The sequence below is a fragment of the Ciona robusta genome, chromosome 1 (genome assembly GCF_009617815.1).
Source record: "Ciona robusta chromosome 1, ASM961781v2".
Classification (NCBI taxonomy): Eukaryota; Metazoa; Chordata; class Ascidiacea; order Phlebobranchia; family Cionidae; genus Ciona; species Ciona robusta.
Genome location: NC_143235.1, coordinates 3,016,851 through 3,042,051, shown reverse-complemented (window position 1 = coordinate 3,042,051; position 25,201 = coordinate 3,016,851). Strand labels below are relative to the sequence as shown.

The following is a 25,201-nucleotide window of genomic DNA, read 5'->3' as shown; positions in this document are numbered from 1 at the left end:
TCTAGTTATATATTACTTATTGGTAAAATACATACCACATCTAAATTCGTTTAATATGTGGTTGAGAAATACCGAACCAATTGTATTATACAAATAAAAATAATTGTTTCCAAAAGTACTATTTTAAAATGGAAAATAGTTTGTTTTTTTTTTCAAAATTTTAAAAATATTTGAAAAAAATTTTGAAAATTTTAAAATGGATAAAATAAAATGGAAAATAGCGATAAATCGCGATAACTTGTTATCGCAACGCATTAGACGAGTCGGCAAAAATAACTTCTATTCCTGTAACTGGTGAACAATTAATCCTTCTGGAATGCTCCAAACACGCAATAAAATTACATTCCGCTGACTGGTCAGATAGGAGTTCAAATCAGGTCAGTCAATATTATCGTCGTTTTTTAAATGTGACGATTTTCAGATGACACCACCTTATATGACGTTTGATCAAACACACATTGGCGGATGTCGTTAAACTTGTAAAACCAGGATTTTGCAACCCAACAATAACTTGAATTTACGATTTGTGCGCCTGGTAATTGGAGAGTTTATATTGTACCTTAAATAACAAAGCACAAAGAAGTTTGACATAAATCTTGTTATTTATTTTGTATAGTAAAAACACACAATATTTCTTAGAGAAAACATATAGTGATTTAATCTTCGCAAAAGTTTAACCTATATATTTTTTATACTTTATAATATGAAAAGCGACCACACTTTATGGTTGTAGGCCAGTATTCGTTTTCTTATGGTTTATTCTTCAGTCGCTTCAACAAACCAGGTATGTTAAAAGTAATTAATTCGCTTTAATTAGATTTTCACTTTAGTAATTGCTTCTTACGTAGTCATCCACGCTTTGTACAGTCATATTTAGTCGAATCGAAAATCAAAATTGCATGAATGGGTATGAAAGTTATGCAGGCATTTCGATGTGACGTAATATGACGTAGATGCGAGAAGGATTCCGATAAGTATGACGTCATTTTACTCACTTTGGTATATTTGCCACGACAGACACCATGCATGTGAGTAAGTCCAAACACTATCTACTTTGGGAAGCGTGAACGGAAATCTCGAGAGTTCCAAAGAAAGTTCAACCTATAGCGACGCGTGAGCAAACAAATGAGAGTTGCACAATCAGGTGATGTGTTTTGGCCGCAACGACTACTGGGCAAACATAGAAATGTATATAAGGCGTCCAGAGACGTCACATCTTCAAGACGAGAAGATTGAGTCGCGGCAAACACGCCGCTGTTCCTGAAGAAACTGAAAACTTCGCCTTACAAGATGAAGCTAACTGTTATCATAACTTTGTGCGCCCTGACGACTTGTGCACTTGGAAAACCTGTAGATAAAAAAGCGGAGCTTAACTGTAAGTTTAAATATATTTTTAAACATTGTTTTATCAGTAGTTTTTTATGGTTGTTTTTATATAGTGCTATTGGCTGTTATATTGCATTCTTGAGTTTATACGCATATCTGTATTAAATACTAAATGAAATATGGAAAGAGTTGTATTAACTTTTGGCAAACTTTATTAGTAATAAATAAAACGGAAGCATTTTTAACCACGCTCGTTGAATACATAAATCTAAAAATAAAACAAAAACGGCATAGTGTTTTTTATTAAATATATTGAAAACACGAGTTTTGTTTAGAGATTCATATTGGTGGAAATTGCTAATTTAAAGCAATTTGCTTAATATCAAGTAAAACCTCTTGTAATTCTACTGCTTAAAGAAATATTCAACGGGAACATCATAGCAGGTCGTTACCTCTATAACGTTTCAAATTCCATCTACATTTTTCGCAAACTTTCAAAGAGTTGGGCGTCGTCAATCATGTCTGTAATCGCTTTTTATTTTATTTGCCAAACAACGATGTCGAGGTCACCACACAAACTAAGATTGCGGTGTGACGCACGATGCGTCGTTAACTTGTTGTCTTGCTTCCAAAGGATACTCTCTTAAAAAAGAGTTCACGATTGGAGAACGGCACGGACAGTTAAATCTTAAACTTTTATGCCTTTAGTGTTTGTGTAGCAATGATCTTTCCTGATCTAGAGGTTGTCTCATTAATCAATGAACGACCGTTTAAAAAATTTACAGAATCATTCCGTAAAGTAACTGCCGACAAAATATTTATTTTACAGCGGCTTCAAATCTTTAAAACAAAGTTTTATTTTTTACTACCTAAGCTCTCAAATAACCATGTAAATATTAATGCGTTTTTCCTCAGCAAAATGCTTCGAGGCCGGAGCACCTATCAGCTCGAAACCATTTGAAAAACCCGGGGATTGCGATCACTTTTATCAGGTATTTATCATATTTGTTTTGAACTGACCAACATGCTACAATTCCCACCCACATTTATTTAAACTATTTTTTTGTCATATTGCTTTTTGCTATAGAAGGCATTCCACTTTGTAAAGGTTATCCTCATTGTAATCTTTTATTTGTACCATTTTACTTTTGTATTTAAGCACATTTGGTATTTAGGAAATATATTCTCCTTTTCGTTGACCGCATGACCGATACTTTTCGCGTGTCAGCAGTTTTACGTCGGTGAACCTCGTAAATTATTGTTGAAAGAACGATAACTCGCAATGGACCCCTATAAACTCTCATAATTTTATGTTTACAAAACCTAAAGGAACGTCGCCATAGCTATGACCCTTTGTGTTTTAACTGAATCGGGCAGTAAAACCTACGAAACTGTGTAAACAAATGACACGGAAAGGAAAGGAATACTTGACTTTTTATGAAATGATACTATATATTAAAATACAAAAAATAACGTTTATGTGATTTAATTTTAAATAGTTCAAACTTTGTAAATTAAGTTTAAAATTCAAATAGTGCACCTTTATTCTCCTAAAAACTAAACGGATTTGATGTGATATAATTCTACCATTTAAAAAAAAAACATAATCAAATACACAAACTGCCAATAAAAATGCCAGCATTCTATGATGATAAGTATATTTCTTAAAGATTCTTCAAATAACTAAATTGCTGCTTATCGCTATATAAAGTGTATTTACTGTATCTTTAATTGGTTGGCAAATATCAATCCGATGACTTTGGCTGTTGCTCACCGCCGTTCTTATCTTTGCTCAAAGCAAACCAATTTGCCTCGACTTCGTCAACAATTAAATACACTTCAGACTCTATAGCCTATTTCCATAAGATATTCGTTAAAACCTGGCTTTGATAACACTATAAGATATCTTATCTCAACTTCTTTATGTCCGGTTCAATATTTGCGTTCCTAAAACCACTTTTATTTACATTGATTAAATGTCTACCCGAAAGTTAAAATTTGACGTTTATTTCATAATTCTTTCAGTGTTCGAATGGTTACCTCTACACGATGCCATGCGCTCCGGGCACAGCATTCAGTCCCGCTCTGAGCGTCTGCGACCACCCAGAAAACGTAGATGGGTGCGGAGGTAGTGCCAGTACACCAGCTCCACCAACCAAGCCAGCCGATAGTAAGTGATAAAATTTAACAGCAGCAGTTTTTTAAATCTGCATAACTAACTAATTATAATTTATTTTCGCATTACGTGTTACTCCTACAGAGTCCATCAGTGAGATGAGTACGTCACGTTGACATTTACTTTGTTTGCATTCCACATATTGTGGTTACAAGTTAATGGCTCCTATAAGTTCCGATGTGCGTCAGAAATTCTTTATTGATGACTAAGCACACTCTAAACCTGTCTCACTTTCCGCTTCAAGTTCGCTGACTCATGATAAGCAGCACTTAAGATTTCCGTTGAAGATATATTATAGGTAGACACTGAAGGGTGTCTTATAGACACCTATACAAATGTCTGATCAAAATTTGCATACATTTTCCCGCTCAATAGTGTTCAATTGGTATAAGTTTAACTTTAATAAAATTAACAGAAGAGTGCTTGGACTCTGATGGAAATGCAATTACCAAAGGACCCTTCGCAAATCCAGATGATTGTGCATTGTTCTATCAGGTAAAATGTTTATATTATTGGGGCGCGGATCTTTTTAAAAAATAATTCTAATGTATATATAGCTGATAATTTAGTCAACTATTGACGAACTACTGCACTTGGCCTGCGCAAATCCAACTACCATGCTAAATAAAACGGGTCGATGGGACACCATTTTATATGATGTGCAATGAGGCATTGTTGTTATTAACTCGTTATGCATGCACGTTAAAATAAATAAATTGTATAGTCGGGTGAGGGACATTTGATGGCAAACAGAACATTAAAAGAATTATAAAACTGTGTTCTCACGACTCCCATAGCCCGTTAAATCTTTAAAAACGTTCAGGATGTTTTTACATGATGTTCTAAATGTGTCCCGTCCCCCCACACACTACTACAACCTTGTATCTATTTTTACAGTGTGTTGCCGGACAGCTTTACACATTGGGGTGCCCACCAGATTTAGTTTACAACCCAGCACTCAGCTATTGTGACTATCCGAAAAACGTCCCCAGTTGCGGAGGTGTAGCACCAACCAGCGCGCCAGAAACTACAACAAAGCCCTTTGACGGTGACTTTAAAAAATACTTTTTTTATAAAAAAAAAAACACAAAAAAATGTCTAACTGGGCGTTAATTTTGAAATACGTGTTTTCAAATAAAATTTCTACATCGCCACACGTTTGATAAATATGTTTTGTGGGAAGACACTAAAGCAATTTAATTATAAAAAAATATTAAGAGTTGTTGGAAATAACTCTACACTGCTTCCCACTTTGGTATTGGGAACCATGAAACCACTGAACCGAAACATTTAAACTTTCCCGCGCTTTTGTCAAAAGTGAATTTACAAACAGTGCAGTACAATTTATGCGGCACATGTAGGACAGATGAATTTAAACCCGCATATTTTTAGTTAATAATCACAAATATATACTACAAAACAGAAACGCAAAACGCCACAGAATAGAGTCATTACTCAGTTTTATTTTTTTGAATATATTTTAAAATGTATATTTTTTAGATGAATGTGTGGATGCGAACAACCAGCCCACCTCGACGGGACCATTTGAAAATCCAAACGATTGCAATTCATTCTACCAGGTTAGTCAGTTGTGCTGTTTTCAAGTAGTCATAGGGTGACGTCTATTTTAAAACTTTTATTTTGACTGTTGCGTATAAAGATTTAAAAAGATGTTACAATATAGCGTTTGTGTACATTCCGTACTGTCTATGGGTTTACTATACACATTTGTGCTATATTGTATAATGAAATACACGAGTTTTAACTAGAAAGGTGTATAAATCAGTTTTCCCTGTTTAACCAGAGTAGGTTATATTAAACCGTGTATTATATACTGGTTTGGTGTTGTTTCGCTTTATAAAATGAGCTGTTACATATTATTTAGATAAAAGTCATTTTAAGTAATTTCAAAATCTCTAAAGCTAACTGAATCAAACAAATTCATTATTACCAGTGTTCAAACGGCTATCTGCACATAAAGATTTGTCCAGACAACACATATTTTAACCCAGCAATAAGTGTGTGTGACCATGACAATGGTGAATGTGGTTCTGGGTCTGGCAGCAGCGGTTCTGGTGGCAGTGGAACTCCCGAAGTCACTTTATCTCCATTCGATAGTAAGCATAGTTTTATCAACGCATGGTTACAATAAAGTTCAAAGTAGCTCCTTTAGTTCAATGGTTGGATACTGCACAAGTTAACTATTCCTATGTATGCAACCTTGGGCTTTTGAAGGCATGTTTAAACTTTAATTTATAACAGAACTGTGCATGGATTCTGATGGCAAACCAATCAGTTCTAATCCATTTGAAAAGCCTGGAGATTGTGACAACTTCTACCAAGTAAGCCATTGCACACTGAATAATTCATTCTGTTATGTACAAATTTAAATACTTTCTTGATTAACAGTGCTCCAATGGTTACCTCCATGTTATGCCATGCGCCCCAGGAACTGCATTCAACCCAGCAATTGGTGTGTGTGATTGGCCGTACAATGTTCCTGGTTGTGGTGCCCCAGCAGCAACAACAACAACCGAAGCACCAAAACCAACCACAAAACCATTTGACAGTAAGCATAATACACCCTTTAAATATTAGTTTAGTTTTGGCAAAGCATATTGGGGTTGCAGAAGCTATGTTTCAGTAATTAATACTAAATACTTATTCTATTTATCTATTCAATTACAGAGGAATGCTTGGATTCTAATGGCAAACCAATGAGCACTGGTCCATTTGAGAACCCTGGTGAATGTGACTCCTTCTACCAAGTAAGTGATTTAATTTTACAAAGACATGTTTAAACTTTAACCTATCTGTATTTCAATGATCTACAGTGCTCCAATGGTTACCTCCATGTTATGCCATGCGCTCCAGGAACTGCATTCAACCCAGCAATAAGCGTGTGTGACCATCCATACAATGTTCCTGGTTGTGGTGCCCCAGCAGCAACAACAACAACTGAAGCACCAAAACCAACCACAAAACCATTCGACAGTAAGCATACTACACCCTTTAAATATTAGTTGGGTTCTAGCAAGTTGCCATTTAAATTGTTATAGCTACAGTCCAATCCTACAAAAAGTCTCAGCACACTGTTGGTTACCTATGGTACAGTCAAGTAAATGGGCAATTCTGAAATGCTCTTTTTATTAACAGAGGAATGCTTGGATTCTAACAGCAAACCAATCAGCACTGGTCCATTTGAGAACCCTGGTGAATGTGACTCCTTCTACCAAGTAAGTGATTTAACAAATACATGTTTATACTTTACGACTTTGCAGGGACACTTTTAGTTGTATGTTTATTTGAACAACATACGCTTTCTTTTTAACAGTGCTCCAATGGTTACCTCCATGTTATGCCATGCGCTCCAGGAACTGCATTCAACCCAGCAATAAGCGTGTGTGACCATCCATACAATGTTCCTGGTTGTGGTGCCCCAGCAGCAACAACAACAACTGAAGCACCAAAACCAACCACAAAACCGTTTGATAGTAAGTTTTAGAATTCATAAGCACTCACTAACTAGCATTTAACAGGGGGCATTTTTTTTGTAGTAACGATTTTTTAGTTATGTGGAAAAGAAGGTATTTTTACATTAATTTCAGGTACCATCAATTTAAACACACCTAAATTTCAACGTTTTTAAAAGGCTGTTACTACTATTGTAGGATTCATAGTAATTACCAAGTTAACACAGTCCTTTTCACACACTTTTTTATTTTTTTGTATTGGTTGAAGAGATAAATAAGTTTGTTTTGTAACTTACAGAGGAATGTTTGGATTCTAACAGCAAACCAATCAGCACTGGTCCATTTGAGAACCCTGGTGAATGTGACTCCTTCTACCAAGTAAGTGATTTAACTTGATAAATACATGTTTATACTTTGAGACTTTGCATGGACACTTTTAGTTGTATACATATTTAAACAACATGCGCTTTCTTTTTAACAGTGCTCCAATGGTTACCTCCATGTTATGCCATGCGCTCCAGGAACTGCGTTCAACCCAGCAATAAGCGTGTGTGACCATCCATACAATGTTCCTGGTTGTGGTGCCCCAGCAGCAACAACAACAACCGAAGCACCAAAACCCACCACAAAACCATTTAACAGTAAGCATAATACACCCTTTAAATATTAGTTGGATTCTAGCAAGTTGCCCTTTAAATTGTTATAGCTACAGTCCGTTCCTACAAAAAGTCTCAGCACACTGTTGGTTTCCTATGGTATAGTCAAGTAAATGGGCAATTCTGAAATGCTCTTTTTATTAACAGAGGAATGCTTGGATTCTAACAGCAATTTTTTTGTAGTAACGATTTTTTAGTTATGTGGAAAAGAAGGTATTTTTACATTAATTTCGGGGACCATCAATTTAAACACACCTAAATTTCAACTTTTTTAAAAGGCTGTAAGAACTACTGTTGTAGGATTCATAGTAATTACCAAGTTAACACAGTCCTTTTTATACACTTTTTTTTATTTTTTTTGTATTGGTTGAAGAGAAGAGATAAATAAGTTTGTTTTTTTAACTTACAGAGGAATGCTTGGATTCTAATGGCAAACCAATCAGCACTGGTCCATTTGAGAACCCTGGTGAATGTGACTCCTTCTACCAAGTAAGTAATTTAACAAATACATGTTTATACTTTAAGACTTTTATTGACACTTTTAGTTGTACGTATATTTAAATAACTCTTGCTTCTTTTCCAACAGTGCTCCAATGGTTACCTCCATGTTATGCCATGCGCTCCAGGAACTGCATTCAACCCAGCAATAAGTGTGTGTGACCATCCATACAATGTTCCTGGTTGTGGTGCCCCAGCAGCAACAACAACAACCGAAGCACCAAAACCAACCACAAAACCATTTGACAGTAAGCATAAAACACCCTTTAAATATTAGTTTAGTTTCAGCAAGTTGCATTTAATCATTAAAGTTTTTATTTTAAAAGTTTAGAATTGTTTTGCTTTCTTTTGTTTGTACCGCTTAAATGGCTAAATATATCTTTGATCGTGCTTATAAAGATGTAATATACAGTACCAACAATGAACGAACAAAAGTATTGAGTTATACAGCTCCTAGATTATGTCTACAGTAATCTTTAATGCAAGAAATTTGCATAAGTTTTCAAATTGTTGTTTATCGCAAACATATTAGTGAGTTTTACTTAATTTACAAAACGTTTTTGTTTAAATCACAGAGGAATGCTTGGATTCTAATGGAAAGCCAATCAGCACTGGTCCATTTGAGAACCCTGGTGAATGTGACTCCTTCTACCAAGTAAGTGATTTAGCTACAAAATACATGTTTATACTGAAACTTTTTATTGAAATTTTAGCTGTTGTACGTATATTTAAACAACATACGTTTTCTTATCAACAGTGCTCCAATGGATACCTCCATGTTATGCCATGCGCTCCAGGAACTGCATTCAACCCAGCAATAAGCGTGTGTGACCATCCATACAATGTTCCTGGTTGTGGTGCCCCAGCAGCAACAACAACAACCGAAGCACCAAAACCAACCACAAAACCATTCGACAGTAAGTTCTTCACAAAATATCCTAATTTGTTGCTGTATTTTTGCTTTAAAATATCGTAACTTTAATTTACAATATCAAGATTTTCACTGCACCAAAATACAGTGGTAAGAGCATTTGCATTGTAACCATAAAATTGGGTTTGAGGCTTGATTTGATACTGTTATTATTGTTTACATGTGTCTTGTCATTGGGCCAAACATATATTGGCTATTGCTAAAATACAGTTGTGACTAATTTGTGGTCTAAATTGTTGACCATATAGATAAAATAGTGAAATATTGAATCTACCTACAAAATTGCATACTTAGTAACTTGTAACAGACTGTAAAACATTAAATAACACACTACATTGTTATACCTTAGGTTGCCATGCTACTTTAGAATATCTAAGTGCTATTCAATATTTTTATGTAGAAGCAAATTCTGCTAATGTTTATTACATTTACAATGCGACTGTGAATCATTGTAAAATTGAAGTTTTAACATTTAAAACACAACTGCTGTATGTAGTTGTACTTATAATATTTTATGCTCACAAATGGGTTTGTATTGAATTAACAGAGGAATGCTTGGATTCTAACGGCAAACCAATCAGCACTGGTCCATTTGAGAACCCTGGTGAATGTGACTCCTTCTACCAAGTAAGCAATTTAGCTACAAAATACATGTTTATACTTTGACTTATCTGTTTTTTATTAATCAACAGTGCTCCAATGGTTATCTTCATGTTATGCCATGCGCTCCAGGAACTGCATTCAACCCAGCAATAAGTGTGTGTGACCATCCATACAATGTTCCTGGTTGTGGTGCCCCAGCAGCAACAACAACAACCGAAGCACCAAAACCAACCACAAAACCATTTGACAGTAAGCATAATACACCCTTTAAATATTAGTTTAGTTTTGGCAAAGCATATTGGGGTTGCAGAAGCTATGTTTCAGTAATTAATACTAAATACTTATTCTATTTATCTATTCAATTACAGAGGAATGCTTGGATTCTAATGGCAAACCAATGAGCACTGGTCCATTTGAGAACCCTGGTGAATGTGACTCCTTCTACCAAGTAAGTGATTTAATTTTACAAAGACATGTTTAAACTTTAACCTATCTGTATTTCAATGATCTACAGTGCTCCAATGGTTACCTCCATGTTATGCCATGCGCTCCAGGAACTGCATTCAACCCAGCAATAAGCGTGTGTGACCATCCATACAATGTTCCTGGTTGTGGTGCCCCAGCAGCAACAACAACAACTGAAGCACCAAAACCAACCACAAAACCATTCGACAGTAAGCATACTACACCCTTTAAATATTAGTTGGGTTCTAGCAAGTTGCCATTTAAATTGTTATAGCTACAGTCCAATCCTACAAAAAGTCTCAGCACACTGTTGGTTACCTATGGTACAGTCAAGTAAATGGGCAATTCTGAAATGCTCTTTTTATTAACAGAGGAATGCTTGGATTCTAACAGCAAACCAATCAGCACTGGTCCATTTGAGAACCCTGGTGAATGTGACTCCTTCTACCAAGTAAGTGATTTAACAAATACATGTTTATACTTTACGACTTTGCAGGGACACTTTTAGTTGTATGTTTATTTGAACAACATACGCTTTCTTTTTAACAGTGCTCCAATGGTTACCTCCATGTTATGCCATGCGCTCCAGGAACTGCATTCAACCCAGCAATAAGCGTGTGTGACCATCCATACAATGTTCCTGGTTGTGGTGCCCCAGCAGCAACAACAACAACTGAAGCACCAAAACCAACCACAAAACCGTTTGATAGTAAGTTTTAGAATTCATAAGCACTCACTAACTAGCATTTAACAGGGGGCATTTTTTTTGTAGTAACGATTTTTTAGTTATGTGGAAAAGAAGGTATTTTTACATTAATTTCAGGTACCATCAATTTAAACACACCTAAATTTCAACGTTTTTAAAAGGCTGTTACTACTATTGTAGGATTCATAGTAATTACCAAGTTAACACAGTCCTTTTCACACACTTTTTTATTTTTTTGTATTGGTTGAAGAGATAAATAAGTTTGTTTTGTAACTTACAGAGGAATGTTTGGATTCTAACAGCAAACCAATCAGCACTGGTCCATTTGAGAACCCTGGTGAATGTGACTCCTTCTACCAAGTAAGTGATTTAACTTGATAAATACATGTTTATACTTTGAGACTTTGCATGGACACTTTTAGTTGTATACATATTTAAACAACATGCGCTTTCTTTTTAACAGTGCTCCAATGGTTACCTCCATGTTATGCCATGCGCTCCAGGAACTGCGTTCAACCCAGCAATAAGCGTGTGTGACCATCCATACAATGTTCCTGGTTGTGGTGCCCCAGCAGCAACAACAACAACCGAAGCACCAAAACCCACCACAAAACCATTTAACAGTAAGCATAATACACCCTTTAAATATTAGTTGGATTCTAGCAAGTTGCCCTTTAAATTGTTATAGCTACAGTCCGTTCCTACAAAAAGTCTCAGCACACTGTTGGTTTCCTATGGTATAGTCAAGTAAATGGGCAATTCTGAAATGCTCTTTTTATTAACAGAGGAATGCTTGGATTCTAACAGCAATTTTTTTGTAGTAACGATTTTTTAGTTATGTGGAAAAGAAGGTATTTTTACATTAATTTCGGGGACCATCAATTTAAACACACCTAAATTTCAACTTTTTTAAAAGGCTGTAAGAACTACTGTTGTAGGATTCATAGTAATTACCAAGTTAACACAGTCCTTTTTATACACTTTTTTTTATTTTTTTTGTATTGGTTGAAGAGAAGAGATAAATAAGTTTGTTTTTTTAACTTACAGAGGAATGCTTGGATTCTAATGGCAAACCAATCAGCACTGGTCCATTTGAGAACCCTGGTGAATGTGACTCCTTCTACCAAGTAAGTAATTTAACAAATACATGTTTATACTTTAAGACTTTTATTGACACTTTTAGTTGTACGTATATTTAAATAACTCTTGCTTCTTTTCCAACAGTGCTCCAATGGTTACCTCCATGTTATGCCATGCGCTCCAGGAACTGCATTCAACCCAGCAATAAGTGTGTGTGACCATCCATACAATGTTCCTGGTTGTGGTGCCCCAGCAGCAACAACAACAACCGAAGCACCAAAACCAACCACAAAACCATTTGACAGTAAGCATAAAACACCCTTTAAATATTAGTTTAGTTTCAGCAAGTTGCATTTAATCATTAAAGTTTTTATTTTAAAAGTTTAGAATTGTTTTGCTTTCTTTTGTTTGTACCGCTTAAATGGCTAAATATATCTTTGATCGTGCTTATAAAGATGTAATATACAGTACCAACAATGAACGAACAAAAGTATTGAGTTATACAGCTCCTAGATTATGTCTACAGTAATCTTTAATGCAAGAAATTTGCATAAGTTTTCAAATTGTTGTTTATCGCAAACATATTAGTGAGTTTTACTTAATTTACAAAACGTTTTTGTTTAAATCACAGAGGAATGCTTGGATTCTAATGGAAAGCCAATCAGCACTGGTCCATTTGAGAACCCTGGTGAATGTGACTCCTTCTACCAAGTAAGTGATTTAGCTACAAAATACATGTTTATACTGAAACTTTTTATTGAAATTTTAGCTGTTGTACGTATATTTAAACAACATACGTTTTCTTATCAACAGTGCTCCAATGGATACCTCCATGTTATGCCATGCGCTCCAGGAACTGCATTCAACCCAGCAATAAGCGTGTGTGACCATCCATACAATGTTCCTGGTTGTGGTGCCCCAGCAGCAACAACAACAACCGAAGCACCAAAACCAACCACAAAACCATTCGACAGTAAGTTCTTCACAAAATATCCTAATTTGTTGCTGTATTTTTGCTTTAAAATATCGTAACTTTAATTTACAATATCAAGATTTTCACTGCACCAAAATACAGTGGTAAGAGCATTTGCATTGTAACCATAAAATTGGGTTTGAGGCTTGATTTGATACTGTTATTATTGTTTACATGTGTCTTGTCATTGGGCCAAACATATATTGGCTATTGCTAAAATACAGTTGTGACTAATTTGTGGTCTAAATTGTTGACCATATAGATAAAATAGTGAAATATTGAATCTACCTACAAAATTGCATACTTAGTAACTTGTAACAGACTGTAAAACATTAAATAACACACTACATTGTTATACCTTAGGTTGCCATGCTACTTTAGAATATCTAAGTGCTATTCAATATTTTTATGTAGAAGCAAATTCTGCTAATGTTTATTACATTTACAATGCGACTGTGAATCATTGTAAAATTGAAGTTTTAACATTTAAAACACAACTGCTGTATGTAGTTGTACTTATAATATTTTATGCTCACAAATGGGTTTGTATTGAATTAACAGAGGAATGCTTGGATTCTAACGGCAAACCAATCAGCACTGGTCCATTTGAGAACCCTGGTGAATGTGACTCCTTCTACCAAGTAAGCAATTTAGCTACAAAATACATGTTTATACTTTGACTTATCTGTTTTTTATTAATCAACAGTGCTCCAATGGTTATCTTCATGTTATGCCATGCGCTCCAGGAACTGCATTCAACCCAGCAATAAGTGTGTGTGACCATCCATACAATGTTCCTGGTTGTGGTGCCCCAGCAGCAACAACAACAACCGAAGCACCAAAACCAACCACAAAACCATTTGATAGTAAGATCTATTAACTTTTTAAAGATATACATACAGTTGTCTAATTACTTTTCAAAAAATTTCCTGTTTGCTTAACTCATTCTTGCTCACAAGTACAATTTTTGTTTGTTTTTTATATTCCTGTAACAATATTGCTCTGCTAACCAAGAGTTCAATTTACAGAGGAGTGTTTGGATTCTGATGGCAAACCGTTCAGTTCCAATCCGTTTGAAAAAAATGGAGATTGTGACAACTTCTACCAAGTAAGTACTCACATTTTTCTATACGAATTTTACTTTATGCATATTTAAACATCTTATACAATAACAACAGTGCTTCAATGTTTTTTTTTTGCAATCGAAAACTTGTTTTACTCCAATGGTTACTTGTGTACTTTTTTTTGCAATTTTAACAACACATATTTTATTGACAGTGCTCCAATGGTTACTTGTACACAATGCCATGCGCTCCAGGAACTGCATTCAACCCAGCAATTGGTGTGTGTGACTATCCTTACAATGTACCTGGTTGTGGAGGTACCTCAGCCCCAACCACAGTTCCACCAACCCAAGCACCAACAATAGATCGTAAGTGCTTATAGCTCATTATACACATAAACCACATTAGAGGTTTCTGGAATAGCATGTAACCCCAATTTTGACTACAGCCCCATTTGACCTAGTATGTTATGGTATTCTCAGTTTTACACCTGTTACAAATATGTGTAAGCAGCGTTGAGTGGTAGAATATTCTATTTTACATATTATTAATTACAATACTTCTTACATTGGTTTGTAAATGTAATTATAATTGTTACAACCACCAAAGGAAACATACAGTAGGGTGGGGGAAGAAGGGACATCTTTAGCACACAATATCGAAATATTCTGATCGTGTTTTAAACAAATAACAATGGTTTATGGGAGTCATGAGAATACAGTTTTATAGTTCCTTGACTATATTTTGTGTACTACAAAATTGACAAGAAAACAGAATGAGTAAGTGTCCCATCTTTTCTCACTCTACTATACATGTTGTTTAAAAACAACAGTTTATTCAACACTCGCCGCATCAGAGAAATCGCCCATAGTTTAATAGCATCAACTAAGCTGGAAAAAATGCAAAAAAAGTCATTTCGTTCTTTAAAACCACTGACTCTGCATATACACAGTGTTAAAATTATCTTTTCCATTCTGCCTAACCATTCTAAAAAGCCATTATATGTTCTGTTAAATTTACAGCAAAATGCGTGGATTCTAATGGCCAACCAATGAGCACTGGTCCGTTTGAAAAACCTGGAGATTGTGACCACTTCTATCAAGTAAGTACTCACACTTTCATATTGATACCTTCTGTTTTGTTTCCTACTAAACAATTGAACCCTGGTGAATGTGACTCCTTCTACCAAGAAATTATCCAGGCTTTTTATAAAACCTTCTATTTTGTACACATTTAATCACGGTATACCTTCTTTTCCAACAGTGCTCCAATGGTTACCTCCATGTTATGCCATGTGGTCCAGGAACTGCGTTCAACCCAGCAATAAGTGTGTGTGATTGGCCATACAATGTTCCCGGTTGTGGTGCCCCAGCAGCAACAACAACAACCGAAGCACCAAAAACAACATCACCACCATTTAATGGTAAATCTTTGCATTCCCTATGCTCTGTGTTTGACATGCTGTGTTAGTAACCTATTATTGGGCTTTTACCTAACTACTAACTGATCTATTGCTTAAAATTCAATATATTAGAATTATACCATTGTGGGCGTATGTGTCCTTGGGCAAGACACTTAACGGCAATTGCTCCAACCTAGTGGTCACTAATGGGTTGTCTAAATTATCACCGATTTATAAAAAATGTTTTAAAAGTAGAACCACAAAGTTACATTTGTAACTTTTCCGTCCATAAAGCAAGTTACATTCATTTATTATCACTTGCACTAAGTATTTAAACTATATTTGTTACACTGAATGAGTGAATGAAATGAATAAACACACTGCTTCTGGTCTACAGCTCAATGCGTGGATTCTAATGGCAAACCAATGAGCACTGGTCCATTTGAAAAACCTGAAGATTGTGACAACTTCTACCAAGTAAGTGATTACACTTTTTATAATAGCTTCTATTTTATGTGACTTTTAAACACCCTATGCCTTCCATTCGACAGTGCTCTAATGGTTACCTTCATACAATGCCATGCGCTCCAGGAACTGCATTCAACCCAGCAATTGGTGTGTGTGATTGGCCTAAGAACGTTCCTGGTTGTGGTGCCTCAAGCGGTAAGACACATTTTTTTCAAACTCAATACCACCGGGTTCAAGGCTTGTCCCTGTTACAATTGTGGGATTACATAGTCCCTTAACGGCAATTGCTCCAACCCATTGGCCACTAATGAGTTGTCCAAATTATCAGTCATATATAAAAAATAAAAAAGTAAAAAAAATAATCACCCATAAAGTAGCATGCATGGTAACTCGTAAGCTGGCATGAGGTGAATGAACACCCGTGTTATAACGACTGTCATCTTCCGGCCACGCGAGGAAAAATAAGTTACATTCTTTCGTTTATTCATTCGTTTATTCATTCATTTATTCATTCACCTTAACAACCTAAACGACAAATCTGAACCTTTTTACAGGCGGTTCGCCGACGTGTAAGGACGCAGATGATAAACCACTAAGTACTGGTCCGTTTGAGAAACCTGGTGATTGTACACATTTCTACCAGTGTGGAGCAGGTTAGTTATACCTCAATATATATTCTGAGGCTAAGAATAGGCTGCAGTATCCCTCTATTAGTTTTCATTCTTTTTTTATCGCTCCATTTTGTAGTAAACAAAAAAATTTAAAGACTTATAAACCATATCATCAAGACTACCAGAGACCGTTGTTAATTGTTTAAAACACGATAAGAATACTTGGATAATATGTGCTAAAGGTGTCCAATCCCATACACCACAGTACTATATGATGGGGACTTAAAACTGGCATTTTATTTGACTGACCAAATCTTCTAAATAACATTTGTATCTGCAGGTATCTTGTACGTCATGCCTTGCGCAAGTGGCACAGTTTTCAACCCAACGTTATCTGTGTGTGATTGGTCACACAATGTTCCTGGTTGTTAAGGTAAAGTATTTAGAAAAAAAATAAAACAATTTTACAAAAAAAACGAAATTACGTTTTTTTTTGGAAAAACGTTAAAACATTTCCTTAAGTTATTTAAAATATCATATAAATTATGTCTTTACCGAGAAGAATTCTAAACGCTTGAATCAAAATACTAAATTATTCAAATATTCACAGATGCTTCCAAGTGCTTCTGCTGACGAAAAGTTATTTTATTTGTAAGTATATGTTGTTATATGTTTGGTAGGGGTAATCTGGTTTATGTTTCCATTCTCGTTTATCTCATTTGGCAGACGACAAAGAATATTAAAAAAAGAAAAAAAGAACTATATCCCCACGATTTTCAAATTAGTTGTTAAATTATTATTAATAATTAGAGATCATTATCTGCTAACGATATCTCCACAGTAGAATAACACAGACATTCAGATTCCTACTTTTTACAGATTTTGCCAATTCTTTATAATTCCACAAGCCAGCGGTGATGCTTCGACATAAAGATTTATTCGCAGCTGCTTTTATTATATTCTGCACAAGTTTTCAATCCAAAACCTTGATACTGTAATTCTTGCCGTCTTTAGGCTTATATGATGCACGTAGTTGTTGAATGCTCAATAAATCAATGCAATGTTTGTATTCTCTTTTCGTATGCATTTCTGCTGTTGTCCTTGGGCAAGACACTAAAGGGAAATTGCTTCAATCGTTATGAATTTTAACGGAAAGCCTGTATAGCCACTGTCGTGCCTCCGCCGCGCATTGCTGGTTAAATGAGTCACATAAATTAATATATACCATTGGGCTATTTAAACACGAATCGCAGATTACTGTCTGCATGTCGTCTTGCACGTTCAGGCTACAGGGCTTGTTTACTTTGGGCTGTTTTTAAAATATCGTACTGTGTGGGTATAAGATGGGATACTGTTAGCACCTAACAGTATAAGTATTGCTTGGTCGTATTTTACTAATTAGCCACGCCCTTTAAAAGTTGCTGGACTACAGTTATATATTTCTGTAAATAGCCGTAGTTTACTACCAAATTGGAGGAGAAAATGGAATGAAAACATGTCCCATCTTACCCCACCTTATACAGAATGTTACGCAGCCATCCCTATTTTAACTGATTACGTCGCTCCGTTAAGTTTCGGTGACATCGTATTTCTATATAAGTCACAGATCGTAGCACTATATACCGACCAAGTGCTTCAAAACTTTCAATAAATATTCAGAAAATTTCGTGATTACTCATATTATGTGGTAACTCGTAAGCTGGCACGAGTTGTGTGAAACAGAACACCCGTGTTATAATGACTGTCGTTTCCCGATAAGGGACCCAAAAGGAAGCGGTATTATAAAACATGTGAACACTTCAGCGGTTTAGGATACGGTAAGCCAAAGTATCCTTCTAAACTTTTCTAGACATCACAGTACATATAAAAAACATTTGTCAGTCTGATACAAAAGCCGCAGGGCTTAAATTTTGGAGATTGCATTTGATTATCAAACGCGTTGGGGCGGTGTGCGGGTAATTGATTATTGAAATCTTGCCGACGTGTTGCAACTCATTCAGGGCGCTGTAGCCTTTTTTTCTATTTAAAATAAACCAGTTCATTCTTAATCATTCTCAAGCCTCAATGCCGCTGTTATCAAATGCGTAAACGCGTCCCAAAACAAAACTGCCTACAAAAAATAGTTGCTTTTGGTCACATGTGCTTGTGGGAAAGAACCGCAGATTTCAGATTTTATATACTTTGAAAAAAAAACTTTGTTTTTAAATAGTTTTGTTTTATTGAAAGTTGTGTAGGATAAGGGGTAAGTTAAATAGATGCTCACAGTGAATACGAATCAAATGTTAAAATCCTTAATAAAAAGATGAGTGAAAGGGAGTGATTTAATATGACAAGGTATTCTCAACAGTGGTGAGTTTTAACTTGGTATAGTAGAGTGGGGAAATATGAGACACCTTTTCATACTGTTTTCCGGTCCCATTTGGTAGTAAACAAGGAGCAATTAAAATAAATTAAAATATTCTGCCAACTCTCATTGACTGTTGTTAATTGTTAAACACACGATCAGAATATTTAGGTATTATGTGCAAAGGCGTCCCGTCATCCCCCACCCTAATTGGAAAGCTAATTTCCGCAGTATAACGTGGCAAGTAAAGTTTCCCCGACGTTTGAATATTCGCATACCAACAAAATTTTTCGATCGGAAGATCTGATTAAAGAACCGCCGGTCTGACTGGAATATCTACTCGCGTTATCTGCCTTTTTCTCTTAACCGGTATGTAAACAATGGGGATACTGACGGGCTTCTATGCAAATTTGTAACGAAACTGGTTGTAGCAATAAAAAGTCAGAGTGTATTAAAATGCTCAAATGTGACGTAAAATATTTTTTCGTTGGTACGCCCGTTTAAGAGTACATTAAGGTACAAATCAAATTTTAATTCTACAACCTTGGCTTTAAATACAGTGTAGTTCAAGCAAAATCTACACAACGTATATAGGATCTAAGAGGAATATCATTGGCACATAATGTCTCATATTTGGTTATTCTGTTTTCAGCAATTAACAAGGTTATTTTAGTTTTGAGGACACGGTTATAAAATTCTGTAATTTTTTAGTTGCTACAAAGTAGGGCTATCAAAAAAACATTGACCGTCTTACCTCAACCTGCAATGTTAGGCTCGCCTTAGTACTGGCTTTGGCCAAGCAGCTCGTCAGTGATTAAACACATGTATATTTATTTGATATATTTTAATACAACTAAGTCAAAAAAAACGCCGCACTTAAAATTACGCACTTAAAAAGTAACTATATAGTAGTAGGATGGGAAAAGACGGGACATCTTTATTAGCACATATTATTCAATTATCGTGATGGTGTTTTAAACAATTAACAACGGTCAATGGAAGTCCTGAGGATGCAGTTTTTATATTTATTGAATGTTATTTGCTTACTACCAAAAGGGGCGAGAAAACAGATTGAAAATGTGTCCCATTTTTCCCACCGTACTATATATCTCGTTTATTTGTATAATCTCTTTTATATGAGTTTACTCAACAAGAATTTATAATACTTAGAATGTGTTCAGGCAATGTCTACATTGTAAATAATTGTACCACAATCAATTTTGCGTCGGCCACCATGAATGTACTGGGTTCCCATGGCTGTCATATCTGTAAGAGTCCTCATTTGATTGATCTTGGTTTTCAGGGTATTGGTATGTAGTTGTCGTTGATGTTATTGCAGTTGTGTTAATGGGTGCGGTGGTTGTGGGAGTAACTTCGGCCGGTAATAAACCTTGAGGTGGGTTTTGTATTGTCGAAGCGATTGCTGTTGTAGTTTGAGGGCATCGTTCGCAAAGCCCACACATTTTTCCACAAACGTGTCTCACGTGTGGGTATTCCCCATTTACGTCACAGTATCCCAAGTTGGACCAGTACTCGCATGACGTGTAATGGTCGGTGCAAGCTGAAAACATTGGTTTTTAAAGTCTCGAATTTAATTAAACTTCAGGTTGATTGAATTTTTTTAGCAATGAGTTGTATAGTAGGATGGGGGAAGATGGGACACATTTTCATTCTATTTTCTCGTACATTTTGCTTGTAAACGAAAAACATTCAAGGAATTATAAAACCTTGTCCTCGCGACTTTCATAGACCGTTGTTAATTGTTTAAAACACGACCAAGATATTTGGATATTTTGTGCTAAAGGTGCCCCATCTTCCCCCACCCCGCTATATTTAAAGTTAGGTAAAACAAATCAATTTTCTAAGCGGGATTACTTACTGTTGGTACAGGGTGGTTTGGTGGGTGGTAGTGTACATGGTGTACATATTCGACACGATTTTCTACACATAACTCGTGCGGCAGGTGAACACCGGTTCGTGCTTGCTAAGTATTGACATTCATTAGTGGTGCGAATCCCTACAGTTCGCTGAAACATTATAAAATAATTTCCATCCGTACATAGGAAATTTTACAATCGTTTATTAACATCGTAGCCAACACAACGATTCAAACTTTGCAAATATTTGTAATTTTAATCGTAAAAAACAAGCATTTTGGGGGTTTAGGAATTCTCTGAAATATAACACGGTAATGACTGTTATACGAGTTAAAAATATATTATGTTTATGTGCCAACCAAAAAATGTTATTATATTAAAATTGATACAAAAAATAAAAATTTATAGAGAAAAACGTCGGATTATTTAAGCCATTATTCAACCTAGACCTTCTAATCACACATGTAGCTCATATTTCCTTACGTTCACATGTCGATATAGGAACGGTCGATCCGTCAGCTTGAAACGCAAGGTCCCCGCACCGAAAGCAGACACCGCAGGTTTGGGGGCAGCTAGCCTTCCATAAGTTATTCGTGTTACACCGCAGAATAGCGGAGGGGCAAAACGAAAATCTGTCCCGACAGTCAGGTCCTATGAAAACATACAATTTCCTTGGTATGACCGTTTTAAGGATTAGTAACAAAATATGTCTCACAAACTTTGTAACTCGAAACGGCTTAAAAAACTGATGTACCCTTATCACCACTGACACGTCCTGTTACGACTGTCACTACAGAGAGGTTTACCTAATTAGGTTATTACCAACCACCGTGAAATAGTGGGATAAGATTGTACACCTTTTCTTTCTCGTTAATTGTCCTATTTAGTTGTAACCAAACAATATTCAAAGAATTGTAAGTTCGTATCCTCACGACTCCCATAGACCGTTATTAATTGTTTAAAACACGATCGGGGCATTTGGGTATTATGTGCCAAAGGTGTCCCATCTGCCCCACACTACTATATGCTAAATTATTGATAATATGGGTGCTTGCTGTTTTAATACACACTATTAAATCTGCTTTATTATGAGAGTAGGTCGTGTTGAGATATGGGACAAAAACAAAACAAGAGAAATATAAGATTTACGTGCTATAATAACAGTAACCCATCTTACACCAGCACAGCCACATCCTATCTTAGACAGAAACCGCCGGTTAAAATGTTAAAATAACGTCGCCCAAGGATACTGCGGAACACTGTGGTTTATTAACACGTCTGTGTTAATATGATTTGTCACGTTTCAAGGATCAGCCAATTAAGTGAAGTTATAACATCAAAACATGGGCGTGGTAGCAGGCTCGGCTAGACAAAATCAAGATCATAACTTTATTTACAGTTACGTTGTAATTAAATATAAATATCTTAAAAAAACCTGTTTAATATCGAAACCATCAATAAGGTAAAAAAAGTTTCAGTATAAACAACATTAGTTACGTTTATACCTAATGGTTCGAACGTGTTACATAGGCGGTTGAGAAAAGATGGGACACCCTTTCGTCCTAGTTTCTTCTCCTATATTTAGTAGTAAACAAAGAACATTCGAGGGATTATAAAACCGTATCCATACAACTTCTAATGACCGTCGTTAATTGTTTAAAACACGGTCATGATATTTGATTATCATGTGCTAAAGGTGTCCCATCTGCCCCCACTGTACTCTAGGTATAATCTTGACCTTTTAAAAGTGGTAGAATTGGTTAGTTCAAGGCAATAAAATCACAGAAAAATAACAAGCTTCTGTTAAGCTAAGGTTTAGCATTGCAACATGCTCATTGCGATTATTACCTGTTTTCCAACTTGTTTGGTTTAAATTTGTTAAGCTATTTAGCCGTTAGCATTTTTTCTGGTACTTAATAATGCAGGAATGAGCAACGTGTAACATATGTTATTAAGCTTACATTATCGCCCATAATTAGAGTTTGTATAAACATATGCACTTTTATGTTCATATTTTTTTGCAATAGGAAAATCGTTAGAACTATAGTCGGGTGGGAAAGATGGGACACGTTATATAGTCAGGTGGGAAAGAAGGGACACGTGTTCATTCGATTTTCTCGTCTCATTTAATAGTAAACAAAGGAAAATCAACGAAAAAAATCTATATCGTTACGGCTCCCATAGACCGATGTTAATTGTTTAAAACACGATCAGGTTATTTAGATATTATGTGCTAAACATGTCCCGTCTTCTCCCACACCACTATATGCATTGTACTACTGTTTTAGGACCCTTTTAGTTTTACCTGTTGCTTATTTGCGCCTTACACGCACCTCAGCTTTTAATTTACATTATTCTGTCAAGTTCTGACCACCTCGAAAGCGATAGCTCTCGTTCGAAAACATCAAAAATATTTTACGCACTGCCCCGAAGCAAGTTTATCTGGGGCTACGCCCAACTTTAAAAATTCCGAAAATTTAAGAAAAAAATTTTAAACGGAAACTTACTGCATTGTATTGTGAGCTGATTTAGAATAAAATTTCGTAGCCCGCTTACTGTCCAGATATTTGTTAAGATTTGAATAAACAGAAAAATTGTTGTGGCTTCCTTCATCCTTCAGCAAGGCCCTTACACACTTCTACTTGTGTAACGGTATTACATACGCTTTCAATAAAACATCGCCCCTTATATAGAGTACCATTTTTTGAGAAAAAAATCCCGAGCTGTCGATGAAAAAACCGTCGCTGCATGCCGGGAGCTGTCACGTGGCCCAAGATCAAAACGTCTGACACGAATTTCTGCGACACTTATACATACTGGGTGAATACCGGGGCGTGTACGAGCCAGACAAAATCGTTTCACATTTAAATCCGGTTGACACCAGCACTTAATCTTGGCGTACGTAATTTTCGCTTTACATAATGTTTCTGTGGGCCTCTTAAGGTTGCCAAATACCTCGTCTGTTATTGACGTGTGTGAATAGGTTAACGCTGTGAGTTTATCATATCAACTGTAGTGGCTGCGTCTTCTGATTGCATAGTTTAGTATTTAAAAAAATATGAAAATTTAAACCTAAGTATTGGGCTTATGTTTTATTTATACAAAGTCTTTTGGTGCTTTTTTTGTATTTTCGTAGTTTTAGCCTTTCGTGCTAAAGCTAGTAGAAACAAATTCAATTCAGAATATGCGTTAAAGATATACTGTTTGTATGAATCGATTAAATAACTGTTTATTTATTCGCACGAATTCTGGGCACGGCGATTTACTTTTGACATGACGTAGCGGAAATTCAGATACTATTTTAATAAGCCTCGTCTGACAAGAAAAAGTTTCTTAAATCTGCAACTGAGGAATGCATCTCTATTTTGGGCCATAGAAATTTCGATATTTTGCCGTATGCCGTGTAACAATGTTGTGATCAATATCTGATAGATAGTGCTATGGGGCAAGATGGGACACTTTTGGCACATAATATTCAAATATTCTGATTGTTTTTTAAACAATTAACAACTGTCTCTGGAATTCGTTGGGATACGGTTTTATAATTCTTTGAATGGTCTTGGTTTACTACCAAATGGGGCGAGTAAGGAAAACGAAAAGGTGTCCCGTCTTCTCCCACTATACATTAAAAAGATAAAGTAATGCATTTTGTTGGCTATGGTATAATGCAACCTGATTGGGTTATGTACTAACGGTATCAATCTGATCACAGTAGCATACGTGCAATTATATTATAGTGTTGTATATCTAACTTATTAGCGGTAACTTTAAATCCAAGATTTATTAACATTTACCACGAGTATAGGCCCATCAACAAGTTCATGCGCGGTTTAGTGAGCGATCGTTAATTAGGTTTTTAAATTGTTTAAAATTTGTCTATGTATATCATCTGATACCACTATATATCTAATAACCAGCGCCGTGGTACAGTGGTTATGTTTTAGCCTGAAGGATGTCGTATAGTAGGGTGGGGGAAGATGGGACACCTTGAACACATAATAACTTAATATCCTAATCGTGGTTTAAACAATTAACAACGGTCTATGGGAGTCGTGAGGATAAAGTTTTATAAAAAATCGTCAAATGTTTGTTTACTACCAAATTGGAGGAGAAAATAGATTGAAAAGGTGTCCCTTTTTTCCCCACCCTACTATATATGTTGATTCGAGGCCCGATTCTATTAGCAGTGTGGACGTATGTTTCTTGGACACGAAAACATTTATTAACTGCATATATATATCAAACCATTGGTCCGCCATTTTATTAAAAAAATTAGAATATAGTCATCCACAAAGTTACATATGGTTTAGCGTGGGGAAAGATGGGACACCTTTTCATTATATTTTCTCGCCCGATTTGGTAGTAAACAAAAAAAACATTCAAAAAATTATGAATCCGTATACTCACGACACCAATAAACCATTGTTAATTGTTTAAAACCCGATCAGAATGTTTGGATATTTGCCGCTAAAACTGTCCCGTCTTACCCCATCCGATAAGTAGTATTTCGTAAGCGCGTACTAAATGTGATATCAGGACCGTCGCTTG

At 35.7% G+C, this 25,201-nt stretch overlaps 2 protein-coding genes across 9 annotated transcripts; one reads left to right on the top strand and one right to left on the bottom strand.

Annotated features, from left to right (window-relative positions):
* The first annotated feature begins 1,047 nt into the window (after positions 1 to 1,047).
* Positions 1,048 to 17,501, top strand: LOC149741379 (uncharacterized). Of its 8 annotated transcripts, XM_089889184.1 has the most exons (43): positions 1,053 to 1,375; positions 2,242 to 2,318; positions 3,352 to 3,496; positions 3,918 to 3,997; positions 4,400 to 4,550; positions 5,003 to 5,082; positions 5,457 to 5,619; positions 5,765 to 5,844; positions 5,912 to 6,071; positions 6,191 to 6,270; positions 6,337 to 6,496; positions 6,659 to 6,738; positions 6,837 to 6,996; positions 7,274 to 7,353; positions 7,457 to 7,616; positions 8,041 to 8,120; positions 8,218 to 8,377; positions 8,705 to 8,784; positions 8,887 to 9,046; positions 9,608 to 9,687; positions 9,753 to 9,912; positions 10,032 to 10,111; positions 10,178 to 10,337; positions 10,500 to 10,579; positions 10,678 to 10,837; positions 11,115 to 11,194; positions 11,298 to 11,457; positions 11,882 to 11,961; positions 12,059 to 12,218; positions 12,546 to 12,625; positions 12,728 to 12,887; positions 13,449 to 13,528; positions 13,594 to 13,753; positions 13,916 to 13,995; positions 14,166 to 14,319; positions 14,974 to 15,053; positions 15,215 to 15,374; positions 15,751 to 15,830; positions 15,905 to 16,016; positions 16,376 to 16,474; positions 16,773 to 16,865; positions 17,043 to 17,083; positions 17,312 to 17,501. In XM_089889184.1, the coding sequence occupies exons 1-41, from the start codon at positions 1,291 to 1,293 to the stop codon at positions 16,862 to 16,864; spliced, it is 4,758 nt and encodes a 1,585-aa protein (XP_089745310.1). In that variant the 5' UTR covers positions 1,053 to 1,290; the 3' UTR covers position 16,865; positions 17,043 to 17,083; positions 17,312 to 17,501. The 8 variants fall into 8 exon arrangements, with proteins under 8 accessions (XP_089745363.1, XP_089745348.1, XP_089745329.1 ...); XM_089889237.1 differs by lacking the exons at positions 7,274 to 7,353; positions 7,457 to 7,616 and having other exon boundaries at positions 1,048 to 1,375; XM_089889222.1 differs by lacking the exons at positions 6,191 to 6,270; positions 6,337 to 6,496 and having other exon boundaries at positions 1,049 to 1,375.
* A 2,113-nt stretch (positions 17,502 to 19,614) lies between these two features.
* LOC149741378 (uncharacterized) lies at positions 19,615 to 20,928 on the bottom strand. Its single transcript, XM_089889326.1, has 2 exons — positions 20,656 to 20,928; positions 19,615 to 20,337 (listed from the first exon to the last, which is right to left on the bottom strand). The coding sequence occupies exons 1-2, from the start codon at positions 20,810 to 20,812 to the stop codon at positions 19,991 to 19,993; spliced, it is 504 nt and encodes a 167-aa protein (XP_089745452.1). The 5' UTR covers positions 20,813 to 20,928; the 3' UTR covers positions 19,615 to 19,990.
* Between the last annotated feature and the right edge of the window lie 4,273 nt (positions 20,929 to 25,201).

Coding starts and splice junctions, on each gene's coding strand:
- LOC149741379 (XM_089889184.1), top strand. CDS start 1,291: ATGAAGCTAACTGTTATCATAACTTTGTGCGCCCTGACGACTTGTGCA. Junction 3,497..3,917: donor ACCAACCAAGCCAGCCGATA/GTAAGTGATAAA, acceptor TAAAATTAACAG/AAGAGTGCTTGGACTCTGAT. Junction 13,529..13,593: donor AATGTGACTCCTTCTACCAA/GTAAGCAATTTA, acceptor ATTAATCAACAG/TGCTCCAATGGTTATCTTCA.
- LOC149741378 (XM_089889326.1), bottom strand. CDS start 20,812: ATGTTTCAGCGAACTGTAGGGATTCGCACCACTAATGAATGTCAATAC. Junction 20,338..20,655: donor CAAACCACCCTGTACCAACA/GTAAGTAATCCC, acceptor CAATGTTTTCAG/CTTGCACCGACCATTACACG.